We start from the raw sequence: 22717 nt of genomic DNA on the forward strand, positions 1-22717 counted from the left end.
AAGCTGTGCATTTGGTGCTGGAGACCATGTCACTGCGCGCCCATCACTGTCATGACGCTACAGCCTCTCAAAGACGACCCCGAACTCGTTGCCGATAAACTGATGGCGATTATCGAACGGCATGAGATTTCGACAGCGTCGAGTGATGCGCCCGAGTCTCGAGTCAGCAGCCTCATTGAGCGCCAGAGAACTGGCTCGACATCGCGATCTGGAGGACTGTTTTCACCATCATTGATTCCCGGCCAAACCAAGCGTGGCGTCTTCCGGCCAGCATTGAAACGGCTTCTTCCAGGACACGGATTGCGCACCAAGAAGGCGTCCGCTATTCGAGGCAAAACTAAAGGGCCCTTGGGTTCTTCAGATTCACCGAATAGCCATCAAGGGACACCGGGATCGTCGAGACTTGGGGTTGGTCTATAGGTACTAGCGATTCTTTCAGAACATGACTAACAGGAAGGTGTGAGTTAGACGCTGCAACTTGGAAAATATGCTCACGAAGAGGAGATGCCAGTATGGCTTATTAAATTGCTGGAGAAGAAAGGAGCTGTCCGGGCAAGTGGTAAGGCCCTTTCAAGCAGCTTTATTGCAGACCAGGCTTACTAACAATGCGTTGTAGGTGTAATACCAGCTCTAAAACACTTGCTTGAGTTAAGCGCGCCCACTGAATATGCATATCTATGCCATCCAGATGCCTTACACGTAGCAAAGCTCAGAAAAGAAGGTAGCTAAAGATCTCCCGCGAATGGTAAAATCTAAAGAGGGCAAAATAAAGTGCAGATTCTTATCAATCAATTCTTATTTTAGGTGGTTTTTGCGGCTATCGCAACATACAAGTTCTTTCTGCACACATCATTGCGACCCAGGCGACGGGCTGGAAGCAGTTCGGAGATGACATCCCGAGCATCTTTCAAATACAAGATCTGATTGAGATAGCCTGGGATCGCGGGTATAACGCCAGAGGGCGCATTGAGACGGGAGGGATTAGGGGGACACGCAAATACATAGGGACACCTGAGGTATGGACTTTCTTGACGGCTGCCCCTGTGGATGGTTTGCTCATACTTATCATTTACCCTAGGCTCAAGCTCTTTTTTGCAGCATGGGATTTCCGTAAGTTTATTCGAGTATATACTACTAATATTTTCATCAACCTAACCATGATGTAGGTGTTCTGTGCAAGCCTTCAGAACCTCCAATGAGCAAGACGACAGCGCTGCAGGGCGCCTATTACAAGCAATTGAAAATTATTTTCAACAAGGCGCAGCAGACTGTTTAACTCACAAGGTCCGATCTACTCAGCTTCCCCCTATATATTTACAGCGACCCAGTAAGTAGCTCACCACAACAAATTCACGAATGTTCACTTAACTAATGGGTAAAACTCAAGGCCACTCAGTTACGATTGTTGGCTTAGAGAAGCTGAAGGACGGCCATGTCCAACTCCTAGTATTCGACCCTGAGTTCCAGAGTTCTGAGGCTGTCACGAGTCTAGCGAGCAAGGCTACTCTCCGTAGACAGGCGAAGATAAACAGGCTTTTGGAGCCATATCGCCGCAGCGACGCCCACCTGGAGCGCTTCAAAGAATTTGAGATTCTATAGTAAGGAAAAAATCCCGTCTTCTGAACAAAGAAAAAAAAAGTAAGCTAACTGGCTAGTTTAACGGATAATCAAGTATAATAGACTTATATTGTAGAAATTTTAATAAATTCGTACAAAGGACGAATTGAAAGCCACTGTAATTAGAAACAAACTATAATTTTCATTAATTGCATACTTATTACATAATTTCAGAAATACGCATCATCCATCAAGATAATTCTTTAAAGTGCTTCACAGATGGCCTGATCGTCTTATCTTATTACGCAGAAACATAGCAGCTAGCCCACACGCTTTCCGTCTCTCTCACTTTGAGCTTTTCCGCTATACAATACCTCTTGTTTTAGACACGGCAAATTGCCAGGTCCTGGGACATGCAAGATGGCTGCACCAGACCCAGAGACTTCACTCAAGAATTTATTGAATACTTATAACGAACTCAATTCTCACAGTGTGGAGGAGCTCTTTTCAGAGCCAAGCCCACTTGAGTTCATGCGCTACGTGGCTCGCAACACACCCTTCGTGATACGAGGAGGAGCCTCTCACTGGAAAGCGACCCAAAAATGGAACTCGACCTACCTAAAATCAGCTCTCGATGGTCAATCTGTCAATGTCGCAGTCACTCCTTTCGGGTAAGAACGAAGCTCCTGGTTCATTAAAGAAATGAAAAGCAAAAGAAAAAAAATCTTACAACATGAATATATAAGTAACTTCTCATCATAGCAATGCTGATGCTCCAACATTTTCCCCCGAGCATCAGGCAACCGTAATTTCAAAGCCTCATGAAGAGGTTCAACCATTCAGCGATTTTTTTACCTATGTCACTCAGCAAGAGACAGACCCGGAGTTTCCAAGCGACTCCGAAGTGAGATACGCCCAAACTCGTGAGATACAGACTCTGCCCCAGCATGCCATTGCTACTACTTCACTTGAATTATAGCTGACAGAGTTTGTAATAAGAAAACGATAATCTCCGGGACGAGTATTTAACTCTGTATTCTGATGCCCAAAAGGATATTCCCTTTGCGCGGATAGCTCTTGAAAAAGAGCCGGATGCCATCAATCTGTGGATTGGAAACTCGAGATCTACTACGGCTATGCATAAGGATAACTTTGAAAATATCTTTGTGCAGATCGTTGGCAGGAAACACTTCGTCTTGCTACCCCCGCTGTTTCATCCTTGCGTTAATGAGAGGCCTGTGCTCCCGGCAACGTACATCCGACAAGACGACGGCTTCACTCTTCGTCTCGATCCTAATTCTCAGCCGGTGCCGTTGGCGACCTGGGACCCGGAACATCCTGAAAGAAATCCTACGCCCATGTCTCCTTTGGCGAAGCCCCTTCATGTGACACTAAACCCTGGAGATATGCTGTATCTTCCAGCTATGTGGTGAGTAAACCAGTCACGACTCATCAGAAAATCTATTTTTCCCCCCCGAGCCTTAAAAAAAAAAGGGCCGTTACAGCAGAGCTTATGTACTCTATATAATCATGGTTCTTTTTCTCGCTAATCTCTACTTCAAGGTATCATAAAGTTAAGCAGTCGTGTATCAGTGGTGGCGAAGGATTTGTTTTGGCTATTAACTACTGGTAAGTTCCAAAGACATATATATATATACGCGTGTTTGCGAGTTATAAACATTGCTCTCTAACTCTCTAACTTCTATATTAGGTATGATATGGATTTTAGCGGCCCCCTGTATCCAATGAGTTCGTTCCTTCGGGAACTTGAAACTATCAAACAGTCTATGTGTCGTGCAGATGGGTCAACACATCGAGTCTAAATTCTCTCCCACGGAGCCGAGTTAATATATACGGTCAAACGCTGCCCCTTTTACTTCTTCCTCTTCTGGATCCTCTTTTGCGCTCTCAGCTCCTTCTTCATTCTCGCATCAACAATCCTATACCGTCCCTTTACACCCTTAGGTCTGCCCTGAATACCCCTGTTCAATCCCTTGGCAACAACAAGCTTGGCTGGCTGTCGAGGCTTTTGTTTGCCAGCTTTGCTGATAAGTTTAGATATGCTCTCCGCCTTCTCCTTCTCGGTCATACCCTCATCAGCCGCAAGCGCATCTGACTTCTTCTTCAGCTTCTCGAATCTCTGGGCTGTCTTAAACTTCTTTCGAGCCTTTGCTTCTCGCACTTTCTTGATTGGTCGGGCGTTGAAGGCTCTCAACTTCTCCTTGATCGCCATGGCGGCGGCCTTTGTAATTGGCTTTTGAGGCTTGTCATGTTTACCTTCATCGTCATTAAACCAATCTGGCAGTCCATCTCTATCTCGGAAGGCCCGCTTGTTGAACCCATCGTCGATAGCATCATGGGTTGTCTTCTGTCCTGTGGCAAGTTGATGTGCAAGTGTCATTGCCTCGGCTGTGATAATATCGATGTCTTGTCAAGTTAGCTACATTGCTTTTAACAATAGGATAGCGGTGTAAAAACTTACCAAGTCTTCCATCCGATCGTCGTTTCTCTTTTTCCTCCCAGTCATCGTTCTCTGCTCTGACGACTTCGAATCCGTTGTCATCCATTGATTCATCGTCGTCACTCGCGACACCATTTAGAGCCTCAGGCTGCGTTGCTTTCTCTGTGGGTAGAGCCTGCTGACGTGTCTTCGTCCCAGATGCTTGAACTGTCGCATCATTGTCTCCCAGCAGTGACCCTTCAGTTATCTCTTTGAAGATATCTTGGTTGAAGAAAGCAGCCGCCCTTTTTGATAGACCATCCTGGGTTTCTTCAGCGCTGCCATCCAAGTCCGTCAAGAGGCCATTCGCAGGCCCAGATTCATCATCGTCATCATCAGATGTATCATCATCCTCTTCAAGATCGCTTGCGTCACTCTCCGCCTTCTCATCCGCTGAAAGACCTTCCCACTCGTCATCGCCATGTTCCTTCCTCACCTTTTTCGCGCGATATTTGGTGTCCGTCTCTAGTTTCCGCTCTCTGTATTGTTCATACATAGCATCAAGATCTTTCTCCAGATCATCTTCCTCGCTGTCGCTTTCAACTGGTTCTGCGATAGCTCCCAGCGTCTCGTCTGGATTGCTCTCTTTCGAGTTTGATACGACCATTTTGCCCCGAGTGAATCGGTTCATACCGTTTGTCTTGTCAATACGCTTCAAGGAGAACATGGCTCCTTCTCCCAGTGGCCCTGATTCTTCCATTCCAATATCCATGGGCGCCATCATGTTCAACTGCATTCTGATGATTTCCCGGCGCTTTTTCTCGTTCTCTTTGCGCTTCTCTCGCTTCTTCTTGGCATTCTCTGAGTCCTTCATAGCTTGTAAGTCTTCTTGTATACGCAGCTCTTCATCCATTGATTCCACTCCAGCCACCTCCTCGGATTCAACAGGGGCTGTCGACTTTTTGGTTGAGAGACCAAAGATCTCTCGCACTCTTAATCTCCATTTGAGAAGCAATTTGAATTCTTTGCGCCCAAGGACCTTCAGATCGCCGCAGCACTGTCGAATCTCTGGAGTTGTTTCAGGAAGTTTATCCAAAGCAGCCAGCGCAATATCGCCATTAGGCGATTGAGCAAAGGAGAGTTTATTGGAAGATCCAAGAATTGCTATCGGATCGTTCGTCTGGATGAAGGTGCTTGCAGAAACTTCTTTAAATTGTGTCCAATCACCTTCCTCATAACCGTCACGCTTTCGCTTCTTCACTTCTGGGTTGTAGACTTTGGCTTCGTTGTTCGGAGCTGCGCCGGAAAGTTCTGCAAAAACCGATCTTGGGTCCAAGAAGCGAGGGTCAATGTGTTTTGGGGCTTTGTATCCGCGGCAGACGACGAAAATTTCGGCCGAGACGTTTCGGGAAGACGGGGGCTTAGTAGCTTCGACCTTCGTGAATAGCTGGTTCAGAACCCACAGCAATGGGTTATAATCTTTCGATCTGAAAACCTTGGTTACGAATGTGCCTCCCTCTACAAGAAACTCGGTCGCCAGCTTCATAGACTGTAGCGCAAGTTCTGCTTGGTTGAAAGAGTCTTGAGCCCAAGCCGTACCGACATTCGGGGCACCGTCGTGTAAAACTGTGTCCGCTTTCCATGTCTTGAGGTGTTGTCGGATAGTAGCGCGACATTTTTCCGTAGTAATATCGCTTTGGAAGGTGATAACTCTGGGAATAGGTTTGATGGGCGCCAAATCAACGCCGACAATCAAACTATTAACTGGCATAACCTCTGCCGCAACTTGACACCATGACTAAAGGATCATTAGCATTTCTGTGGGAGAAGAAAAGAAGATGAAGAAAAAAATTTAAACTGAAGATAGTGAAAAAAGCAACTTACTCCAGGCGCGGCGCAAAGATCCAGCAGGACTTTGCTCTTCTCCAAGAAACCATACTTCTTGTTCAATTGAATTAACTTGAATGCAGCACGGGCACGGTAACCTTTTTCTTTGGCAAGTTTGTACCACTTGTCAAGACGGCCTTTGCCGTGCTTTTTTTGAATCGCCATGATGCTGAGGAAACGCCAATCACACAGATGAATCCCAAGCGTTCTGCCAGACTCTCGAGCAATCCAGAAATTTTGTCGGAAAGTTGCGCCGATAACGACGTCACGTGGCGATAAGAAGTGGGCTGGTTTCAAGGCCCAGCGCATTAGGTAGCTACCATATATTGGGATCAATGCAGCGCCGCCATGTCCTCTATTATTATTCCAACATCACTATAACTCTTGACTCTCTTCCAGGCGTTGTGCGAGGCCACATGGTCGTCAATAGAGCAATTGCCCAGACTGGAAGAGCCCGACCACGATGAGCGGCCGGTTCCTCGCAGCTAGTCTGCGGCCTGTGGCGGCGCGAAATACCTCCACCGCAGCCGTCCGCCACTTACACCGATTTCCAACTGGAGGACTGCTCCGAGCAGATGCCTCGATTCGAGAAGCTAGAAAACGCATGTGGTTTGGGGGCAAACCCTTCCACAACGCGGTCATCGTACGAAATGCGTCTTTTGTTCGACTTTTACCCAGATTGGTGGTGAAGTTCGCTAGAATCCCTGCCTTGTTTGGTGGCTTGGCCATTGGTGGCTTTGCTTGGGTTCAGTATCAGGCCACACGTATGTGATTCTCATCTCCAGTCGTCCTTACGAGTGATGTTTGCTGACGGGCTGTAGAGGCTGGCAATTATGCCATCTCGCTCTTCAGTACAACTTTTGACACAGTGAGCGGTACGGCATCTAGCCTATACGGATCTGCCAAAGATGTAGCGGATCAAACACGCCAAGGCTGGGAAAGCACAAAAGAACGAATAGAAGTCCCTGACTGGTTAAAGAACATGCTGGGGACAAACGAGGAAACTGGCTCTGGCGGTTCGGGAGGGCCCAATGGCGATCCTAAACACAGTAAAGTTGGCGCTGCTGCTGCCGTGGGAGCTTCAGCTGCCGCTGTTGGTTACGAGAAAGCTGAAGACGACGATTCACGAGATCCACTACAGGCCTCCAAAGATGACCAAATGATGGTATTGACAAAGAAGATGATTGAGATTCGAAGCATACTGCAGAAGGTTGGCCAGTCCAGCTCTCTCACTCTGCCATCCATCGTTGTCATTGGTTCGCAATCATCTGGAAAGAGCTCAGTGTTGGAAGCCATCGTGGGCCACGAATTTCTACCAAAGGGAAGCAATATGGTTACTCGGAGACCGATTGAATTGACTCTAGTCAACACACCCGAGTCGGCTGAGGAATATGGAGAATTTCCAGACCTTGGTTTACGCAAAATCTCTGACTTTTCTTCGATTCAGCGAACGTTAACAGAGCTAAATTTGGCTGTTTCGGACGCAGAGTGTGTCTCGGACGACCCCATTCACTTGACGATATATTCACGCAATGTTCCTGATCTTTCTCTCATCGATCTCCCCGGCTACATCCAGGTTGTGGGACAAAACCAACCCTTGCAGCTAAAGCAGAAGATATCTGAATTATGTGACAAATACATCCAACCGCCGAACGTGATTCTTGCCATCTCTGCTGCGGATGTCGATTTAGCGAACTCGGCAGCTCTCAGAGCGTCGCGAAGAGTTGATCCCCGAGGCGAACGAACTATTGGAGTTATTACCAAGATGGACTTGGTAGATCCGTCCCGCGGTGCTAATATTCTTAACGATACACAATATCCTCTACGACTGGGTTACGTTGGGGTTGTGACAAAAGCACCGCTCTCACAAGGCTTGTTTAAGATGGGTTCTTCAGATCTACTGGCAGCGATCTCCAAGAATGAAAATTCTTACTTTTCGTCGCATCCTCTTGAGTTTGGGCCAGACGCAGGCGTCAACGTGGGCACATTGAATCTTCGAAAGACATTAATGCGAGTTCTGGAACAAACAATGTCATCCAGCTTACAGAGCACAAGCGACGCTATTAGACAGGAGTTGGAAGAGGCAACCTACGAGTTCAAAGTTCAGTACAACGATCGCCCTCTCTCTGCAGAATCTTACCTTGCCGAAAGCCTCGATGCCTTCAAGCATTCTTTTAAACAATTTACTGAAGAATTTGGGCGTCCAGAAATGCATGAGATTTTAAAGAGTGCTCTTGATCAGAAAGTGCTGGACCTGCTCGCCGCACGTTACTGGAACAAGCCAGTGACGGATTTGGCGCAGGCGAAATTGGACCTCGACAACCTCGCTGACCTTCCCAAGTCCGATCCCGATTCTCTTTACTGGCGTCGTCAGCTAGATGCTTCCACTTCAGCCCTCACAAAGCTGGGAGTTGGGCGCTTAGCAACCACGGTCATCGCAGCATCTCTTCAAGCACACGTTGATAAACTGCTCGCAAACTCAAGTTTCGTGAGCCACCCTTTCGCCAAGAAAGCCATAACTGACGCCGCATCAACCATTCTCAATGAAAGATTCTACAGCACCAGCGATCAGGTTGAAAACTGCATCAAACCCTTCAAATTCGACATTGAGGTTGATGAAAGAGAGTGGAATCAAGGCCGCGAGCACGTTAACACTGTTCTAAAGAAGGAGCTGCAAGATTGCGAGGCTGCCCTGGCCAGTTTAGAGCCTGCTGTTGGTGGCCGCAGGAAGCTAAAGGAAGTGATGGCCTTCGTGGACAAGGCACGAAAGGGTGACATCGTTGTGGAGGGGGACGGGCGAAGTGGCGCGGGAGGATTTAGCGCTGCCCTCCTCAGTAAAGGTCAGTTTCCAAGGCCGCTCATATACATAGACCATGATGCTAACACCGATATAGGAAGAGAAGCTCTCTTTCTTCGAGACAGGGCCGACCTTATCAAGATGCGAATGCTAGCTATCAAATCGAAGCAGTGCAACAATCCCAAAAACAAATATTATTGTCCAGAAGTCTTTTTGGATGCCGCGGCTACCAAACTGGCTTCCACAGCTGTCCTCTTCCTCAACGTGGAATTACTGTCAGAGTTTTACTATAACTTCCCACGAGAGCTGGATCTTCGTCTCGGACGGCATCTATCCGCAGAGGAGGTTGAGAAGTTCGCCAAGGAAGATCCCAAGATCCGCCGACACCTTGACGTCATCCGGAGGAAAGAGCTCTTGGAATTGGTACTTGAGAAGATGGAGAGTCTCCGGCAATTAGAAGGAAGAGACAGAGACCATGGGACGAACTCAAGGAGAGGAGCGGCTAACAAAGAACGTGGACGATGGGGGCTCTTCTAAGCCAGTCATCACAAGACCCAGATTGCAGGCATTCTGCACATGTTAGCAATTGTATGCCATATTCGGTTATATGAGGCTGAATATGTGGTGATGATAGTTCTCCACTAAGTTATGTTTACTCTTCATTTGTAAAGGCCCCAAGTTCATTCCTTGTGTATGAGACGTTATGGCCATCCCCTATAAAGATATAAATGACAGTTACGAAATGAGAAAAGGAAAAAAGAGAAGGAACATTAGATACAAATTACACTCTATTGGTTTATAAATATATATTATTTATGCGTCAACCCAGCTCGACCGGTTCATTTAGAACGCGGAGTATACCTTGATGTATTCACCATGCCATAATCAAATTGTAGTATCAACAGTCGTTTCAAGAGTCACTTCCCACCTCACATTGCCTCCGTTGCCATAACCTTCCCCTAATCTGTTCTGTATCAAAGTTGAAATCCGATTGCGCAGCTTTCCCAGTGCAAGTTCGTCATATCCATTCGTAATGATGACTTTCAAGTTGGCCATGCACAAGCCATAGTGGACTTGCCAGAATTGAGCACCGTCTATACGAGCAATACCCGATTCGGATTCGATCTCACGAAGAACGGCCGTGACGCCAACGTCACCTCTGTTCCCGCCATAGGACATGAGGAGCATAAGTCCCTGGGCAACAGCAACGCGCATGCCCAAACTAAACATTGCAAGAGAAATGACGGCACAGATCAGCCGGTCGAGCCAGTCGTACAAGGAAATGGATAGCAGGGGCAACAGTGCAATTAGAGCGGAGAAGAATAGTGTGAAAAAGTGGAAGGGGTTGGAGAGGATGCTGGGCAGGGTAGCCAGGTATGAAACTCTCATGACCTTGGCAATCCGAGCATGATTTTTCAGACCATAAGCAGACACAAGTGTACTCGCAATTGCAGCAGCCGACACAAGGTCAAGGTCGTTGGAGGAGACATGATCGTGAGCATGATCATGTTCATGATGAGCTTCATGGTCGCCAACCGATTCAAGGATGTGTTTAAGATTGTGCGAGAGCAGGTCAAAGCCTCCGAACAGGAGGAAAATAGACATGGCGAAGCCCGCAAGAATCTCCGCTCGTTCAAGGCCAAAAGGATGTCTAATGCTGCTGCGACGCCACACTTCGAAATTGCCCAGCACATCGACCACTACGCAGACAGCAGCACTGCCCGCATCGAAGAAGACAAGATGAGATAAGGCCATTGCAGCAAGAGAGCCACCTGACCTGTAAAATATAAACATTGCAATGGCGACATGGCACAGGCCCCAGTAGAGGCGCATACGCTGGTCTCGCTGTAAGCTTTTCCAGGCTTCTTTGAGAGTGGGTGTGGGGAGCGATGCTGGGAGGACGGGGGGCGGTCTTGGAGGTGGTTCTTGGAAGATCTGATGCTGGGCCGACACGCTGCTATGCTTATACCGGTGCCCGCGACGCTGGCCGACGTTCTGTCGTTGGAGCTGTTAGTTTGAGAGAACGAGCGGGCATATTTATCTATTATGTATACGTGACGAACCGATTTGACAGGTGTGGTCGATATCACCTGCGTTTGGAAGTTGAAGGGATTGGGAGCCGCCGCTTGGCTGCCTCCCTGCGAAGAATCTGCCTCCGATGCCATTGCTGCACGGATGCGTAAAATCGAGTCGCTATCGTTCGTCGAGATGGCTGAGATAGCCGCTCAAATTGCCCCTCAGGTTGGGCGGTGTCGGCGTCGCCAAACAACGAGCGTCGGTGTATCGGTAGGTGAAGAGATTCCAGAAAGATGAAGCGATCTGGTCAGTGCTCGGAGTCCCTCGGTTGGTAGTCTGTTCACTCTGCCATCGCTGTGGCTCTCGCAAATCGCAGTCGCATGCTTGCCGGCCGTGGTTGGGTGAAGCTGTCAAGAAGCGGTGCTAGGCCTACGGAGTATCGCCGCTGCGAAGGAAACACAGGGGTACCCTGTAATGCAGAGTGTGTAATACTCCGCACTTTATCTCTGCACTGCTACCTACGCAAACTAGGCTTACTGTCTAGGCTCAAAGGCAGCGATGGAAACGGATGAAGGATGAGCAACTGCACATTTCCTAGTCGGGCAGAGTGCTCAATTGTTTTGTGTCATATACCTTATATTCAGTGTTCGTTTTACCTGTCTGTTAGCACTGTAAGATACTAGCCAAGGCTCTTGTTAGCCGCAGTGCAATTTGGTGACACCTTAGCAGGCACGTGTGGCCGTGTACTTGGTACCACATGCTTTGGCATTTCTGCAGCAGCAATGCGCGAAGCTGAGACCCGGCCGTAGTACTAAAGTAGGTACGGCCAAATCGCGTTAGGATCGAGATCTCCGATGATGTCTATATACTGGGGCCACCTGATAGCTGCCGTGCCAATCGTTCGGTCTTTCATGCGGAGGCTTCTCGCATCACCTCATAGCGCAACCAGCAGTCATTTGATGCCGAGCAGCTCCAGATGATCTGGTACTTGCTCTATCCGCTGCGAGGGTGAGGACACGCTCGATTCCATTCCCTCGCTACTCTCCATCCCAGAGCCCGGAGATAGCTCCATCCAATCCAAAGCTGAGTGTTGACCATGGATATCTGCGCCATAGAACAACAGAGGCACCTGTCCTCGCACCATCTCACCCATTTCGACGGGCTGTTGCTCGCTACGGCCGACATGCGTCTCGCAATGCCATCAGGACGCTGCTGGCCTCGGCCGGCGTTGCGTCCTTGCTAATATACCCGGTGCCATTTCTGTACACCACCGATTTCATCATCGCAGCCTCAAACCTCCCTCACCATGTGTGGACTGCAGCCCAGCCGCTCCGCTACGACGCAGCCATCACTCCCGACATTATCATGCGCTCTATATGGATCCATTCGAGCTACATGCAAGCATTGAGCCCGGACGTCCTGCTATCAGCTCTCGAACTACAAGACGAGCTTCTAGGCACAACTCAAGACTTTGGCCCTGGCAGATATTCTGGCTTGCCTCCTCCCGATGACCCCAATGCTCCCCTGTCGCCAGCCCAGCGTGATGCTCTTCACGTCGTGAATGGTCTGACCGACCAGTCATGGGCATTTCAATCACCGCTGCTGTACTGGAACTGCTCCCGCGAACGTATCCTGGCTGACGAAGATATTCTGGCTACCGTTAATGACAAGAAGAATCAATCCACGCCGGCAAACATCACCTTACGGCACTCCATTGTTTTTAGTGGCAAGCGATTTGAAGATCGCCGTTTACTAGCCGCCGATGCCCTCGTCATTACGCTCTTATATCGAAGCGCGTCGCCTGTTGGTCGCCAGTGGGAGAACGTCGCGCTTTCTTTGCCCTCCAAGGTAGGGGACAAATGGGACATATATCCTGCTAATGGCCAAGTCTCAGGCAACCAACTCTATGAATTTAAATTTAGGCCGATAACTGCTCAGGATTCCATCATTTTTGCCGTGGCCTATGCGGTAGCCCTCCTGTACTTCCTTATAAACCTAACGAAGCTACGTGCTATCAAATCCAAAATTGGCCTCATAGTCACTGTCATTGCCCAGATATTCCTTTCGATTGTGTCCAGTCTCACCGTCTGCGCTTTCTTGAACCTCGACCTTTCCCGTATTCCGCGAGCTGCATACCCCCTTATAGTGCTGATCATGAGCTTGGAACATATCCTTCGACTGATGAACGCATTGATTCGCACCCCTTCGGAAGATAGTACGAGCAACAGAATAGGGTATGCTTTTGGCGAGATTGCACCTGCTGCTTTGGCAATCTCCACCCAAAACTGTGCGATTCTAATTGCCTTATCACGCGTCGTCTCACCAGGCGTCTCCGAATTCTGCATCTTTGCGGCAGTTGCAGTTGTACTTGATACTTTCTATCTATCTACTTTCTTCCTTTCTGTCCTCAGTGTTGATGTGCGTCGAATGGAGCTTGGGGATGCTCTTGCAAAAGAGTCCATGCGTCGTAATCGCAATGCGAACTACAATCGCAACTCCTCCTGGGTAAAGCGCATACTTCAAGGGAAGGTTGCATTATCAACGCGAGTCGCCGGAACAATCGTCGTCCTATGCTTCGTGTTTATCGCCCAGTCTCATTTTTTTGGCGATGGAGATATTTCCCGGCGGCTATCTCAGCTATACGGCGGCAAAAATTTAGAGCCTGGTCTCTCGTCTCCTTCAAGGACGTCTCTCCTTAAGGAAATTCACCAAGCAAGGAGTCCCACGTCTTGGCTACTATTGCAAGATCATGATGCAGCTCACGAAATAATTCGCATCATGAAGCCCTCAGCCTATAGCTACATAGCCAGAGTCTATGAGCCTTTGGTTTTTGTAAAAAAGGGATCCAATCGAGTGCCTCGGATGAAAGAGTCTATTTTATCACCGGCAGTACTCGATTTCATCAATCATCAGCTCGCTGCGCTCGTTTGCATAGACGTTCTTGTGGTTTTTCTGCTTCGTCGACTTACAGCCTATCTCCTACCAGATGACAAAGCGAAGCGAGAAGGGCTCGGTGATCCTGGCGAGGAGCCCAGCCTGGAGGTTAAAACACTATCTGGAGGGCATAGCCTTGATATAGCTATGCTCGCATATTCCTCTGGAGGATACGCTGTGTCCGTTGGCTTGGACCGTAAAATTTGTCTGTGGGATCTCAACAATGAGAACCGATGCTTCACAATCTCTGACACCGAAAGAGACATCAGGATTAAATTTCCCGTGCTTGCACTTGCCATTGACGAAGACTCGGACTGGCTAGCAATTCTGTCATCGGATGCTGTCACCTTTTGGAACATTGCAACCAATGTGCTGGGTCCTATCGTGGCTACGGAGACCTACAACCAAAAGCCAACAGCATTCTTTTTAGAGCCGAATGCATCGTCAGACATTCCAAGACCGGCTGTAGTATGGAAGAATGGGGCCGTCTTGGATATTGAGCCGGCTTCAGGAAAAAGCCGCGAGTTCATACTTTGTTCTGGGCTAACTTGTGCCCGCCAACTTACAAGTATAGGTGAGTCGAGCATCCATTCAGTCGTGTTAAAGGGTACGCTCAAATCATGGCTTACTAACGCAAATTATTCCTATCTTATAGCTGGCGAACATCACAGACCGAATGTTTTCCTCATAGCAACATCTCGAAATGGGGATATACATATTGTAGAAAGAATCGGGCTGTCGTGGGGAGAGCAGAAAGTGTTTACAGGGAAGCTTGCGAGCGATGAAATACACCAAGTCGTACCTCTATCTCCTCTCCCTTATTTCCTTGCATCGTCAAAATCGGACGTTCATCTCATAAACTTGAATGATGGATCGACTGCTTGGAGGTTCTCTATAGAAAACTTGCGGCCGCGTTCGCTCGACTGTGCTTTTTCTTGCCATCGGGCATCGAACGCTCTATCAATAGGGCTCAAATCTTTCACGCTCAGCTACCAGGCGCTGGACTCCGGTGACGGTATCCTACACTCTTTTACACCCCATGAGGACGATGACGCTATTTTTCTGCAGAACTATGGTAATGATCGTGCTATTAGCGGATGGTGCGGATGGTTTGAAGCAGTACAAACAAAGAAACGCATAGACAACCCTGGTGTTTGGAGAATTCTGCATGATGGCAGTGCAATTGGGCTTCGTCGTCGGCCTCGTACCGAGCTGAGAAATCGACAGCAGCAAGCTATCTCGAGCGTGCGAAACCGCTTGCCGAACGCAAAAAGTCAGAAAGTTGGGGCTTTCAACTGCTGGGAACTGTGGAGAGCGGCATCTGGTGACCGGCAAGATATAGATGAAATCACACCTCTTTTCGCCAGTGACGAAGATCCAGAGCAAATGATTGTCTGCGAGCCGGGCCCCGGGGTCAAATTTGGGGAATCATCGGTCGCCTTTGCATTTGGAAATGTTATAAAGCTGGCAACATTGAGCGGGCACAAGCCGTCAGGAATCAATGAGGTAAGCCACGAATCGCTAATGAATATGTCTACAAGACGTCGGAAGGGAGGGATAGTAGCCAGGCCAACGGGGACATAAAACCGTAGCAGCTTTGCCATGTTATATATAAACATATATAAATGACCAACCAGCGCTTAGCTTTCACAATTGACGACTAACGATAATGAGCTATGTGAGCACACTGCAATGGCGCAAATACAAAGAGCCAGCCATGAAAGGGGCTATACCACAACGTCACAGATTGTTGACAGAAATAGTTTTCTTCATATACCAGAAGAACAGATTAGGCGCATTACAGCCAGCTTTGTTAGCTGGAGATACCGTGGTCCGAAAAAAAAAAAAATCTAAACATTAACTAAATATAGGGATATATATACTAACATTAGCTGTCAAAATGCTGTTTGCTTAACTGGATCCATGTCGATTAGCGGCTATGCTCTCTGCACGCTGAGGGAGGAGTACACTGGGAGAAAAAATAAAATACACATGAGAAATCGTTTCGTAAATGAGCTCCACCAACCTGATCCAGGTACCAGAATGGCATGGCACTATCGTGCTCAACCAGAGGTTTGAATTCAAGCCCGCTCTCGTCACCACATTCATTTCAAGCTATATTGGATTTTCCATGCCGATAGGCGGAGTAGTCTCCGTAGAATGAACAGAGTGTGGTGCCTGAGCTTTGCTGTGAAGCGTGTTGCTAGATCCGAGGCCACGCTTCATCATCTTCCCCAGCACGGTGACCAGTTCACAGGCATCTCGAAACATATCGTCATCCATACCCTCTGTTGCTTCATAAACCTCATTTATTGTGTTTCTCGCCAGGCTGCGGCTGCCATTGGCGTCATGGACACATTCGTAGAGAAACGCAGCGTATTCCGTCTTAACTGATAACCGCAGCGAGTGAGAGCCCCAGAGAAGGCTATCAGCCAACTGCGAAGCTTCTTCGAAATACTGGTGGGCTGTGGGTAGGTAGTCTTTAGCAGGTAACAAGAAAGAAAGAGAGAGGGCCGAGACCGGGGCTTCAAACCCAGGAGGAGGGCCAACAGGACCTCCCTCAAGAGTATGGCGCATTGTTTGTTGGTAGTCATCTGCACTAATAATCTCTTTCTCACGTTCAGCTGACACGGCGTCAGGATCCCAGCCCGGCATATTGGATACGCGCGGCTGATTTCGAAACAGGACAAAGATGTGATGGAAGCTGGCGCGTAGCTTATATGCCAAAACCTTTAACTCGACGCAGTTACTGACGAAAGGAATAACATATTCTTGCAGCATTTTGAGTCCTTCGCGTGCTAGCCAAAGAATGCGCATGATGTTTTCATGGAGGGTAGCATCTGGCTTGCGCTGCTTCTTCACCTCGACGAGCTTCTCGGAAAGCCTGAGAGAGAGGCCCAGGATCTTAAAGAGTGTTGATGAGAGTATGTTATTGTCATTTTCGACTGCCCTGGCTAATCGCCCCAGATACTTTTGATCCACCTCAGATGACGCCATGGAAGAACAATACCGTTTGCCTGTTCAGTCCAATCCGAAGATATCGATTATTCGGGTGTCGTTTGGTGAATAAGCAGCAGCAGCAGCAGCAATGACAGCTACAATTCCTGTCCCGTGTGATGGTATAATGGATATAGATTATAGAACAATGGCTTGGGCAATAGAATGCGACAGCGGTCCCCTAGCTGACCAATATGCCGTGTCTATGAACTGAGGAAGAGCGAATCAATCTTGATCAGTTGTCGCCGAGAAACCCTACAGGTATCAGAGAATAGATTGCAGAATTGGTTATACAGATGGATCCCTGGAAGCCAAAACGCTTTGTCAGTAAACATTTCGCATTGAAGATACTATTAGACGGAGTATGCGCGAGAGAAGGGGATAGAAAAGGAAGAAAGATGCCAGGCTCGCCGGAAACTATCCAGTGAGGCAGCTGATACGTGGCGGCTGTTACAATCAAAGCTATCAAATCACAATACGAGAAGAGAGAATCCAAGCTGCTGGCCTGGGCTGCCTAGGCATCGAAAGCTTGAGGAGTGTTGCAGCATCATGCTCAGGAGTGATATCGAATGTCAAGCTTGTACTTCTGCGGAAGCTTGCTCGTTTTGCAGTGGCCCGGGCTTGGTGGCATAGAAGTAGAAGACATGGTTCGCTGGTAGAAGTTCCATTGCTGTGCACCACTTACTGTTATGTAAGAACCTATAGAGACGAGGATGACAGGAAAGCTCAGACCTGACGCATGATAACGAGCCTGCCATGGATTCGATCAGTCCGCCCAAAGAGCCCGGCGTCTAGTTTGCATCCGATCTCCTGTTTCAGCCTCCAACGAGGCATGAGTTTCCTTCACTTGCGCCTCGAAGCCTTGCCTCGCGCGCAATCGGAATCAATGTGTGCCATGGTGCTTGTGTGGTGTGAGACAAAGGAAGACGGCGCTGCAGAAGGCGTCGCGCAACCTACCGAGGAGTGGAGAGCAAAGCTCCTGATGTCGACCGCAATTGACTTCAATTTAAAGGCGCTTTCTGGCGATGGTAGACTTGGCTCGCTGAGGGTATCAAAGGGCAACGTCGGCCTTGTTGGGCGCGTGATGATGATGATGGGGATGACGATGATGATTGCTGCAAGCAGGCTGCACTCGCGTACCTTGTTAATTAACACAGCTGAGTGTGTTCACGCGCTTGGCAGGGATTAATGATACAGGGGGCCGAGTTTGGACCAGGGTCCCTTGCTGCTTGTGCTGCTCTAAACCACCTAGGACTACTAAGGTAGTAGTCGCACTCGTGCCATCGTGGAGAAGGAAAACGGCGTTGATGGTGTCTAAAAAAATCCTGTCAATACAAGAAATACAAGTAGTACATGATTTTCACATCGAGTCTTCGTCTGCTGTGGGTTTATTCGAAGTAGCAAATGCCAATGTACCGGCTGTATAATTTTTTTGGTGTATGCATATATACATCATCCATGGACAGGGGTGGATCACAAGACAATTCACTTAAGAAAGCTGGAAGGATTTGTTTGAACCGTAAAAAGGAAAATATTTATTCAGAAGATGGTATGATCCATTGCATAGCTAGCTGATGTAGAAGCTAGCTGATGTAGAAGCTAGCTGATGTAGAAGTATGCATGACAAACCGAAATATCCTATATCTCTATCCTTCTCATAGTCCCGAATACTAGCTCAACAGTGCCTCATCTAGCCATGCTGCCATAAACTCCAGGAGAAGTCAGAGACGATTGGAGCAGAAAAAGCCAAGTATCGCAATTTGTGGATAAAAGGCCTGAAAATTGATATGTAATGCAAAAATTGGTGAGAAAATCCGACTTGAGAGTTTGCCATGAGATGCCATAGGAGACTACTCAAGGAACTTGCAGTGGCGAGTGTGAGTTGTTATGGTGTAACACGCCGCCTTGTCGCTCATTTGTTAGTCGTTTACATGACAGTGCAGCCAAGGTAACCGATGTACTGGGTCTTGACAGGCTTGGCCATGACGGTGCAGGAGTTTTGTGGATAAAAAGGCAGGCCGTCCCTCTGGGGCTTGGCCATGACATTGCAGCCAAGGTAGCCAATGTAGCCCTCGTGGGCGGGGTGAGAAGGACGCGAAGGACGAGCCATTTTGTTGTGTAGAGTGTAATAAAGCGGAAATGCTTTGCGAGAGGTTGATATTGATTGTTTGAGGGCTTGGATTGTTTGAGGGCTTGGAAGTGTGAAGATGTGTGCTTGATGAGATGACTTTCTTGCCGGGCATCACCGACCTTTTTATCCTCGCCTAGCCGACGAAGGCACATTTCAAGGATTAAACCTCGTTTCAAATTACCATTAGGCATAGGTATTGTTCGTTAGCATTGTTCTACGAAAGCGTTAGCCAAGTAGCCATCATACTGGATACCAAGAGCGATAACTTATCACGTTGAGCTGGAGCACACTTGCAATCTAGGGAATTCGCCCCAGAGCCTACAAGTTTGTTCCATCGCATTGTCACATTGAGTATGTATTAAGGTACTATACAGTATATTGTATTTCAGTGAAAAAATACCTTGGTGTATTGTTCGGGCCTGTTTGTCTCTCCTAGGTTGTCAGAGCACCTTAGTATTATCATCAGATTCATATTGTTCTCGGCTCCGCTTCTACCTCGAGTTAACGCCCTAGCCCCAACTCCCAACCAACAAGACTTTCCGACTGCCCTCTATGAGCACAATGCTGAGCCATAGAGAGTAGCCGGTTTATACACCTGCATATGCATCTCATTAATGTGCAGCAATTAGTTGTATTATTACTATTAGCTTTAAAGTTACACAGGATTATGCATGGGCCAAAAAAAAGTGGGTTCTTCATTTTGAGTTGATTCTCCACATAGCTAGCAGGTCTCCGTGATTATGCTACCTACCTTCTGCAATAAACCTATCTATTTTAGTTCGTGCCACTAACAGCCAACCTATTATCATTGTCAGTATAATTTTCGACGTCTGGTTCTTTTCGTATTCCTTACTTCATCAAATGGTCCATAAATGTCTGCAGAGACACATCATCAGTGAAAATGGTTTGGGCAGAGGTTGCCCCGACACCACCGTATGCTCCTGTCGTATGAGTTGTTGATGGATTGAGTTTGGACAGCAGGAATCTCGCCTGAGAGCCACCTGCATCGCAAATAATGAATCTAGGGAGCGGGAACCGATCCGTGATAAGGTCCTACACGGCACCATTAGTTATTTTTGAACTGAGTTGTTTTTTTCTCTCTCTCATGCTTACCCTAGCGTCTTCTTTTGGCTGTTCTAATAGAGAGGCAAAGTTTTCATAGCCTTCCTGATCCTGGTAGCCAGCCTTTCGCCACTCGGCAATGGTCTCACCATGGAAAATGAGAATGTGGAAGAAGGTATCCAGTAGAAGGATATGGGTTGGCTGAATGGACGCAGAGTCAAGCAGTACGGGCTGGCCTCCGTCCTGATCAAATGTGTATGAGTCTAGCGTCGGTTGAATCATGACGAGGGAATTGCTGACGTCTTCATGGTTTAACACGTGACGGTAAAATGCAGTTTCATCAGGCGAATTGTTGAAAACCTGTAGAAACTGGCTTCGGCGAAGATGGAACATAAATTGAGGATAAAGGGTAAAGTTCTTCTCCAAACGGAACGAAGTCGGGTCATCCTTTCGATAGTCTGCAAATCTTGAGCAAAGCCGGATTAACATCCTATCCACCCAGCGCAGTACATCCGGCCCATCATCAACCTCAGCCTTGAAAACAGCTATCCGTGACATCAGCACAGCTGCTGCTTCTTGGTCAAAGGACTGCGCGATGGCTGGATCTCCCGCAGGGCCGCTCAAATTCCGAGCAATAGTCGTTACACGAAGGTGAAATTGACCCGAGGAGTGTTGGTAATATGTTAGGAACTGCATCATTCCCTTTTGAGGTGCTTGCTGATGAGTTGTCGGCCCTTGGTTTGCAACTTCGAAATAGATGCCATAGCTGGAATTGGGATCGATGCCACACATCTTCCATGAGCAGGTATTACCGATACCACACTCCGTCTCGCCAACCGAAACTGATTTTTTATTGAGGGACACTGCGTGCCCAATCAATCCAGTGACCTTGAGCTCCTTAGTTGTCAGTACTTCAAGTACCGCGTTGAAGCCCATCAGGAGATTATCGTCGCCATCTTTCTCGAAGATGCGGACAAATGACTGTTTAAACATTGAAGATGTGAAGCTGTCAGTGAGAATCATATGACCGCCTGTTGAGTTACAAAGCCCCTTCATTTCAAGGAGGCCAACTTGATCAAGACAGCCTGCAAATATATCTATGATGTGACCATTATGGGCAGTACGCTTGGCTAAGTTGTCGTAAAACTGTCCCTAAAGTCAGTACGTGGTACCCTGTTTATCATGCTCATTTGCTCAACCTTACCTTCAGTGCCTTCTTGTAGTACTTAGCGTTATCACGATCGATATCGTGATGAGAACGAATCGGCTCCCTTAGTTCTGGACCAACAACCATACCAGGTCCTTCGGTTGCGGGTCCACCAGCGAACAGCATTATGCGACCACCGGAGTTTTGAAATGTTGACTCCATTAGGCCGATGGCAACGCTCAAAGCAACGCCAGTGCAGCGTAGACTTCTCCGGTCGCTGGCAGTTGGCCAGGGGTCTTTTTGTAACGACTCCAGAACTTTGGTAAGTTGGAATTCAGCCTGCTGAACCGGCAGCAAAAATCTTGACGTGGATCCAACGTTCATCTGGCGGCCTGCCTGTGGTGGCACTCCAGGCCTTGGGCCATGCGATGTCAGGCCCAGCATCTCCTGAACAGTTTTCGCAGAGTAGTCTTTACTTCCACGGAAGACATAGGACTTAGCGCAGCCCTCATAACCAATCTCGTGGACTTGAGCCTAGATACGGTGAATAATCGTTCGCATATGAGAATGGAAATAAACGCACCATTGTACCATATGTAATGAGCCCAACCAGCGCATTTTCTGGAAGCAGGCTGAGGCTCATTACCAGGGACTCCTTCAGGGCGACCAAACTATCTTCCTCCTGGCATAAATCAACAACGTATAGGAACAGAGGCGGCGCGGGCGCAGGCCTTGACAACCTATATTCGATTGTAGTATTCGCAGGGTGCAATTCTGGCGGGATCGCATTTGCGGTGATATCTTTATAATGTGGCGGAAGCTGATTTCTTGACAAACAGAATGGGCAGATCCATACACGGGCACGAACATCCACTTGACTAACGTATTAATTAGTTAGGGAGCATGCGCAGGATAACTAAGGCAGCTGATCGGTCATGGAAAGTTTACCAGAATGGGTTGAGGACCGAACGACAGGGCTGCTTGCATGTGACGGGCTCGAATTGCAGCAGAGGCGTCTCTGGCTTCTCTTTCAACGGAGTGAATAATGCGCCTATCGGTACAACTAGCCTTGAGGCTTCCTGTTGATCTATCAGCCTGTGCAAGGTTTATACATGGCATGATAGTTACCATTCGGGAGCTTGGAAAGACATTCCAACTGAGGCGAACGCCATCACGATCTTCCACTTCGCTCCATTGCTCTTTAACAGCTTCGTAGTCCATTGGTAGTCGAGCTGTGTCGGTGGACACTCAGCCGATTCTATTAACAGGGATAGTTGTTGTTGTGACAATTCACAGTATTGTTCCCACGAGGGCGAAGTTCTTAAATGATAGGAATTCGAATGATCTGTTCAGATTGGCAATCGTCGCTCGAAATCTTAACACGTTTACGCGCACAGAGCACACCAAGTAGAAGGACAGCTAGCAGTCTAAGCTTGGCGGGACAGCGTGGAGTAGCTTGTCGCACTCGAATAGCCCCACTAGAAGTAATATAATATAAAACAGTAGTATAAATTTAAGCTAGTATATAATTATATTTATTTTATTTATTTTATTTTATTTATTTTATTTATTTTATTTATTTTATTTATTTTATTTATTTTATTTATTTTATTTATTTTATTTATTTTATTTTATTTTATTTTATTTTATTTTATTTTATTTTATTTTATTTTATTTTATTTTATTTTATTTTATTTTATTTTATTTTATTTTATTTTATTTTATTTTATTTTATTTTATTTTATTTTA

The 22717-nt window shown here is 47.5% G+C and overlaps 8 protein-coding genes across 8 annotated transcripts; 3 read left to right on the top strand and 5 right to left on the bottom strand.

The window, feature by feature from the left end:
* Window positions 1-51: 51 nt before the first annotated feature.
* GGI43DRAFT_420090 (cupin-like domain-containing protein) lies at window positions 52-3380 on the top strand (the record flags this gene model as incomplete). Its single annotated transcript, XM_083207762.1, has 12 exons — window positions 52-408; window positions 469-559; window positions 617-721; window positions 778-1016; window positions 1079-1110; window positions 1167-1327; window positions 1388-1598; window positions 2049-2228; window positions 2320-2480; window positions 2557-2986; window positions 3121-3186; window positions 3269-3380. The coding sequence occupies 12 exons, from the start codon at window positions 52-54 to the stop codon at window positions 3378-3380; spliced, it is 2145 nt and encodes a 714-aa protein (XP_083066645.1).
* Window positions 3167-6223, bottom strand: GGI43DRAFT_391909 (27S pre-rRNA (guanosine2922-2'-O)-methyltransferase). The gene is made up of 3 exons (XM_083204496.1): window positions 5882-6223; window positions 4040-5795; window positions 3167-3984 (listed from the first exon to the last, which is right to left on the bottom strand). Exons 1-3 carry the CDS (start codon window positions 6191-6193, stop codon window positions 3431-3433), a joined length of 2622 nt encoding a protein of 873 aa, XP_083066646.1. The 5' UTR covers window positions 6194-6223; the 3' UTR covers window positions 3167-3430.
* Window positions 6224-9505, top strand: GGI43DRAFT_391910 (dynamin-related GTPase MGM1). The gene is made up of 3 exons (XM_083204497.1): window positions 6224-6648; window positions 6706-8724; window positions 8779-9505. Exons 1-3 carry the CDS (start codon window positions 6348-6350, stop codon window positions 9216-9218), a joined length of 2760 nt encoding a protein of 919 aa, XP_083066647.1. The 5' UTR covers window positions 6224-6347; the 3' UTR covers window positions 9219-9505.
* Window positions 9271-11247, bottom strand: GGI43DRAFT_35740 (Zn(2+) transporter ZRG17). The gene is made up of 2 exons (XM_083202334.1): window positions 10745-11247; window positions 9271-10676 (listed from the first exon to the last, which is right to left on the bottom strand). Exons 1-2 carry the CDS (start codon window positions 10844-10846, stop codon window positions 9567-9569), a joined length of 1212 nt encoding a protein of 403 aa, XP_083066648.1. The 5' UTR covers window positions 10847-11247; the 3' UTR covers window positions 9271-9566.
* Window positions 11248-11673: 426 nt separating this feature from the next.
* On the top strand, window positions 11674-15215 carry GGI43DRAFT_420094 (sterol-sensing domain of SREBP cleavage-activation-domain-containing protein; the record flags this gene model as incomplete). Its single annotated transcript, XM_083207763.1, has 3 exons — window positions 11674-11705; window positions 11813-14205; window positions 14287-15215. The coding sequence occupies 3 exons, from the start codon at window positions 11674-11676 to the stop codon at window positions 15213-15215; spliced, it is 3354 nt and encodes a 1117-aa protein (XP_083066649.1).
* Window positions 15216-15522: 307 nt separating this feature from the next.
* Window positions 15523-16776, bottom strand: GGI43DRAFT_36064 (uncharacterized protein). Its single transcript, XM_083202380.1, has 2 exons — window positions 15622-16776; window positions 15523-15546 (listed from the first exon to the last, which is right to left on the bottom strand). The coding sequence occupies exon 1, from the start codon at window positions 16626-16628 to the stop codon at window positions 15747-15749; it is 882 nt and encodes a 293-aa protein (XP_083066650.1). The 5' UTR covers window positions 16629-16776; the 3' UTR covers window positions 15523-15546; window positions 15622-15746.
* Window positions 16777-17181: 405 nt separating this feature from the next.
* On the bottom strand, window positions 17182-18738 carry GGI43DRAFT_379000 (uncharacterized protein; the record flags this gene model as incomplete). The annotated part of the gene is made up of 2 exons (XM_083202773.1): window positions 17182-17308; window positions 18560-18738. The coding sequence occupies 2 exons, from the start codon at window positions 18736-18738 to the stop codon at window positions 17182-17184; spliced, it is 306 nt and encodes a 101-aa protein (XP_083066651.1).
* Window positions 18739-19533: 795 nt separating this feature from the next.
* On the bottom strand, window positions 19534-22189 carry GGI43DRAFT_420096 (sec23 protein; the record flags this gene model as incomplete). Its single annotated transcript, XM_083207764.1, has 7 exons — window positions 19534-19558; window positions 19613-19812; window positions 19873-20967; window positions 21026-21502; window positions 21552-21846; window positions 21917-22047; window positions 22097-22189. The coding sequence occupies 7 exons, from the start codon at window positions 22187-22189 to the stop codon at window positions 19534-19536; spliced, it is 2316 nt and encodes a 771-aa protein (XP_083066652.1).
* Window positions 22190-22717: the final 528 nt, after the last annotated feature.

This window comes from Trichoderma evansii, assembly GCF_050947405.1.
Source record: "Trichoderma evansii strain SZMC 28006 chromosome Unknown GGI43scaffold_1, whole genome shotgun sequence".
NCBI classification, from domain to species: Eukaryota; Fungi; Ascomycota; class Sordariomycetes; order Hypocreales; family Hypocreaceae; genus Trichoderma; species Trichoderma evansii.

Coding starts and splice junctions, on each gene's coding strand:
- GGI43DRAFT_391909 (XM_083204496.1), bottom strand. CDS start 6,193: ATGCGCTGGGCCTTGAAACCAGCCCACTTCTTATCGCCACGTGACGTC. Junction 5,796..5,881: donor ATCTTTGCGCCGCGCCTGGA/GTAAGTTGCTTT, acceptor ATGATCCTTTAG/TCATGGTGTCAAGTTGCGGC. Junction 3,985..4,039: donor ACGATCGGATGGAAGACTTG/GTAAGTTTTTAC, acceptor TAACTTGACAAG/ACATCGATATTATCACAGCC.
- GGI43DRAFT_35740 (XM_083202334.1), bottom strand. CDS start 10,846: ATGGCATCGGAGGCAGATTCTTCGCAGGGAGGCAGCCAAGCGGCGGCT. Junction 10,677..10,744: donor CGACCACACCTGTCAAATCG/GTTCGTCACGTA, acceptor CTCCAACGACAG/AACGTCGGCCAGCGTCGCGG.
- GGI43DRAFT_36064 (XM_083202380.1), bottom strand. CDS start 16,628: ATGGCGTCATCTGAGGTGGATCAAAAGTATCTGGGGCGATTAGCCAGG.
- GGI43DRAFT_391910 (XM_083204497.1), top strand. CDS start 6,348: ATGAGCGGCCGGTTCCTCGCAGCTAGTCTGCGGCCTGTGGCGGCGCGA. Junction 6,649..6,705: donor GGTTCAGTATCAGGCCACAC/GTATGTGATTCT, acceptor GACGGGCTGTAG/AGGCTGGCAATTATGCCATC. Junction 8,725..8,778: donor CGCTGCCCTCCTCAGTAAAG/GTCAGTTTCCAA, acceptor ACACCGATATAG/GAAGAGAAGCTCTCTTTCTT.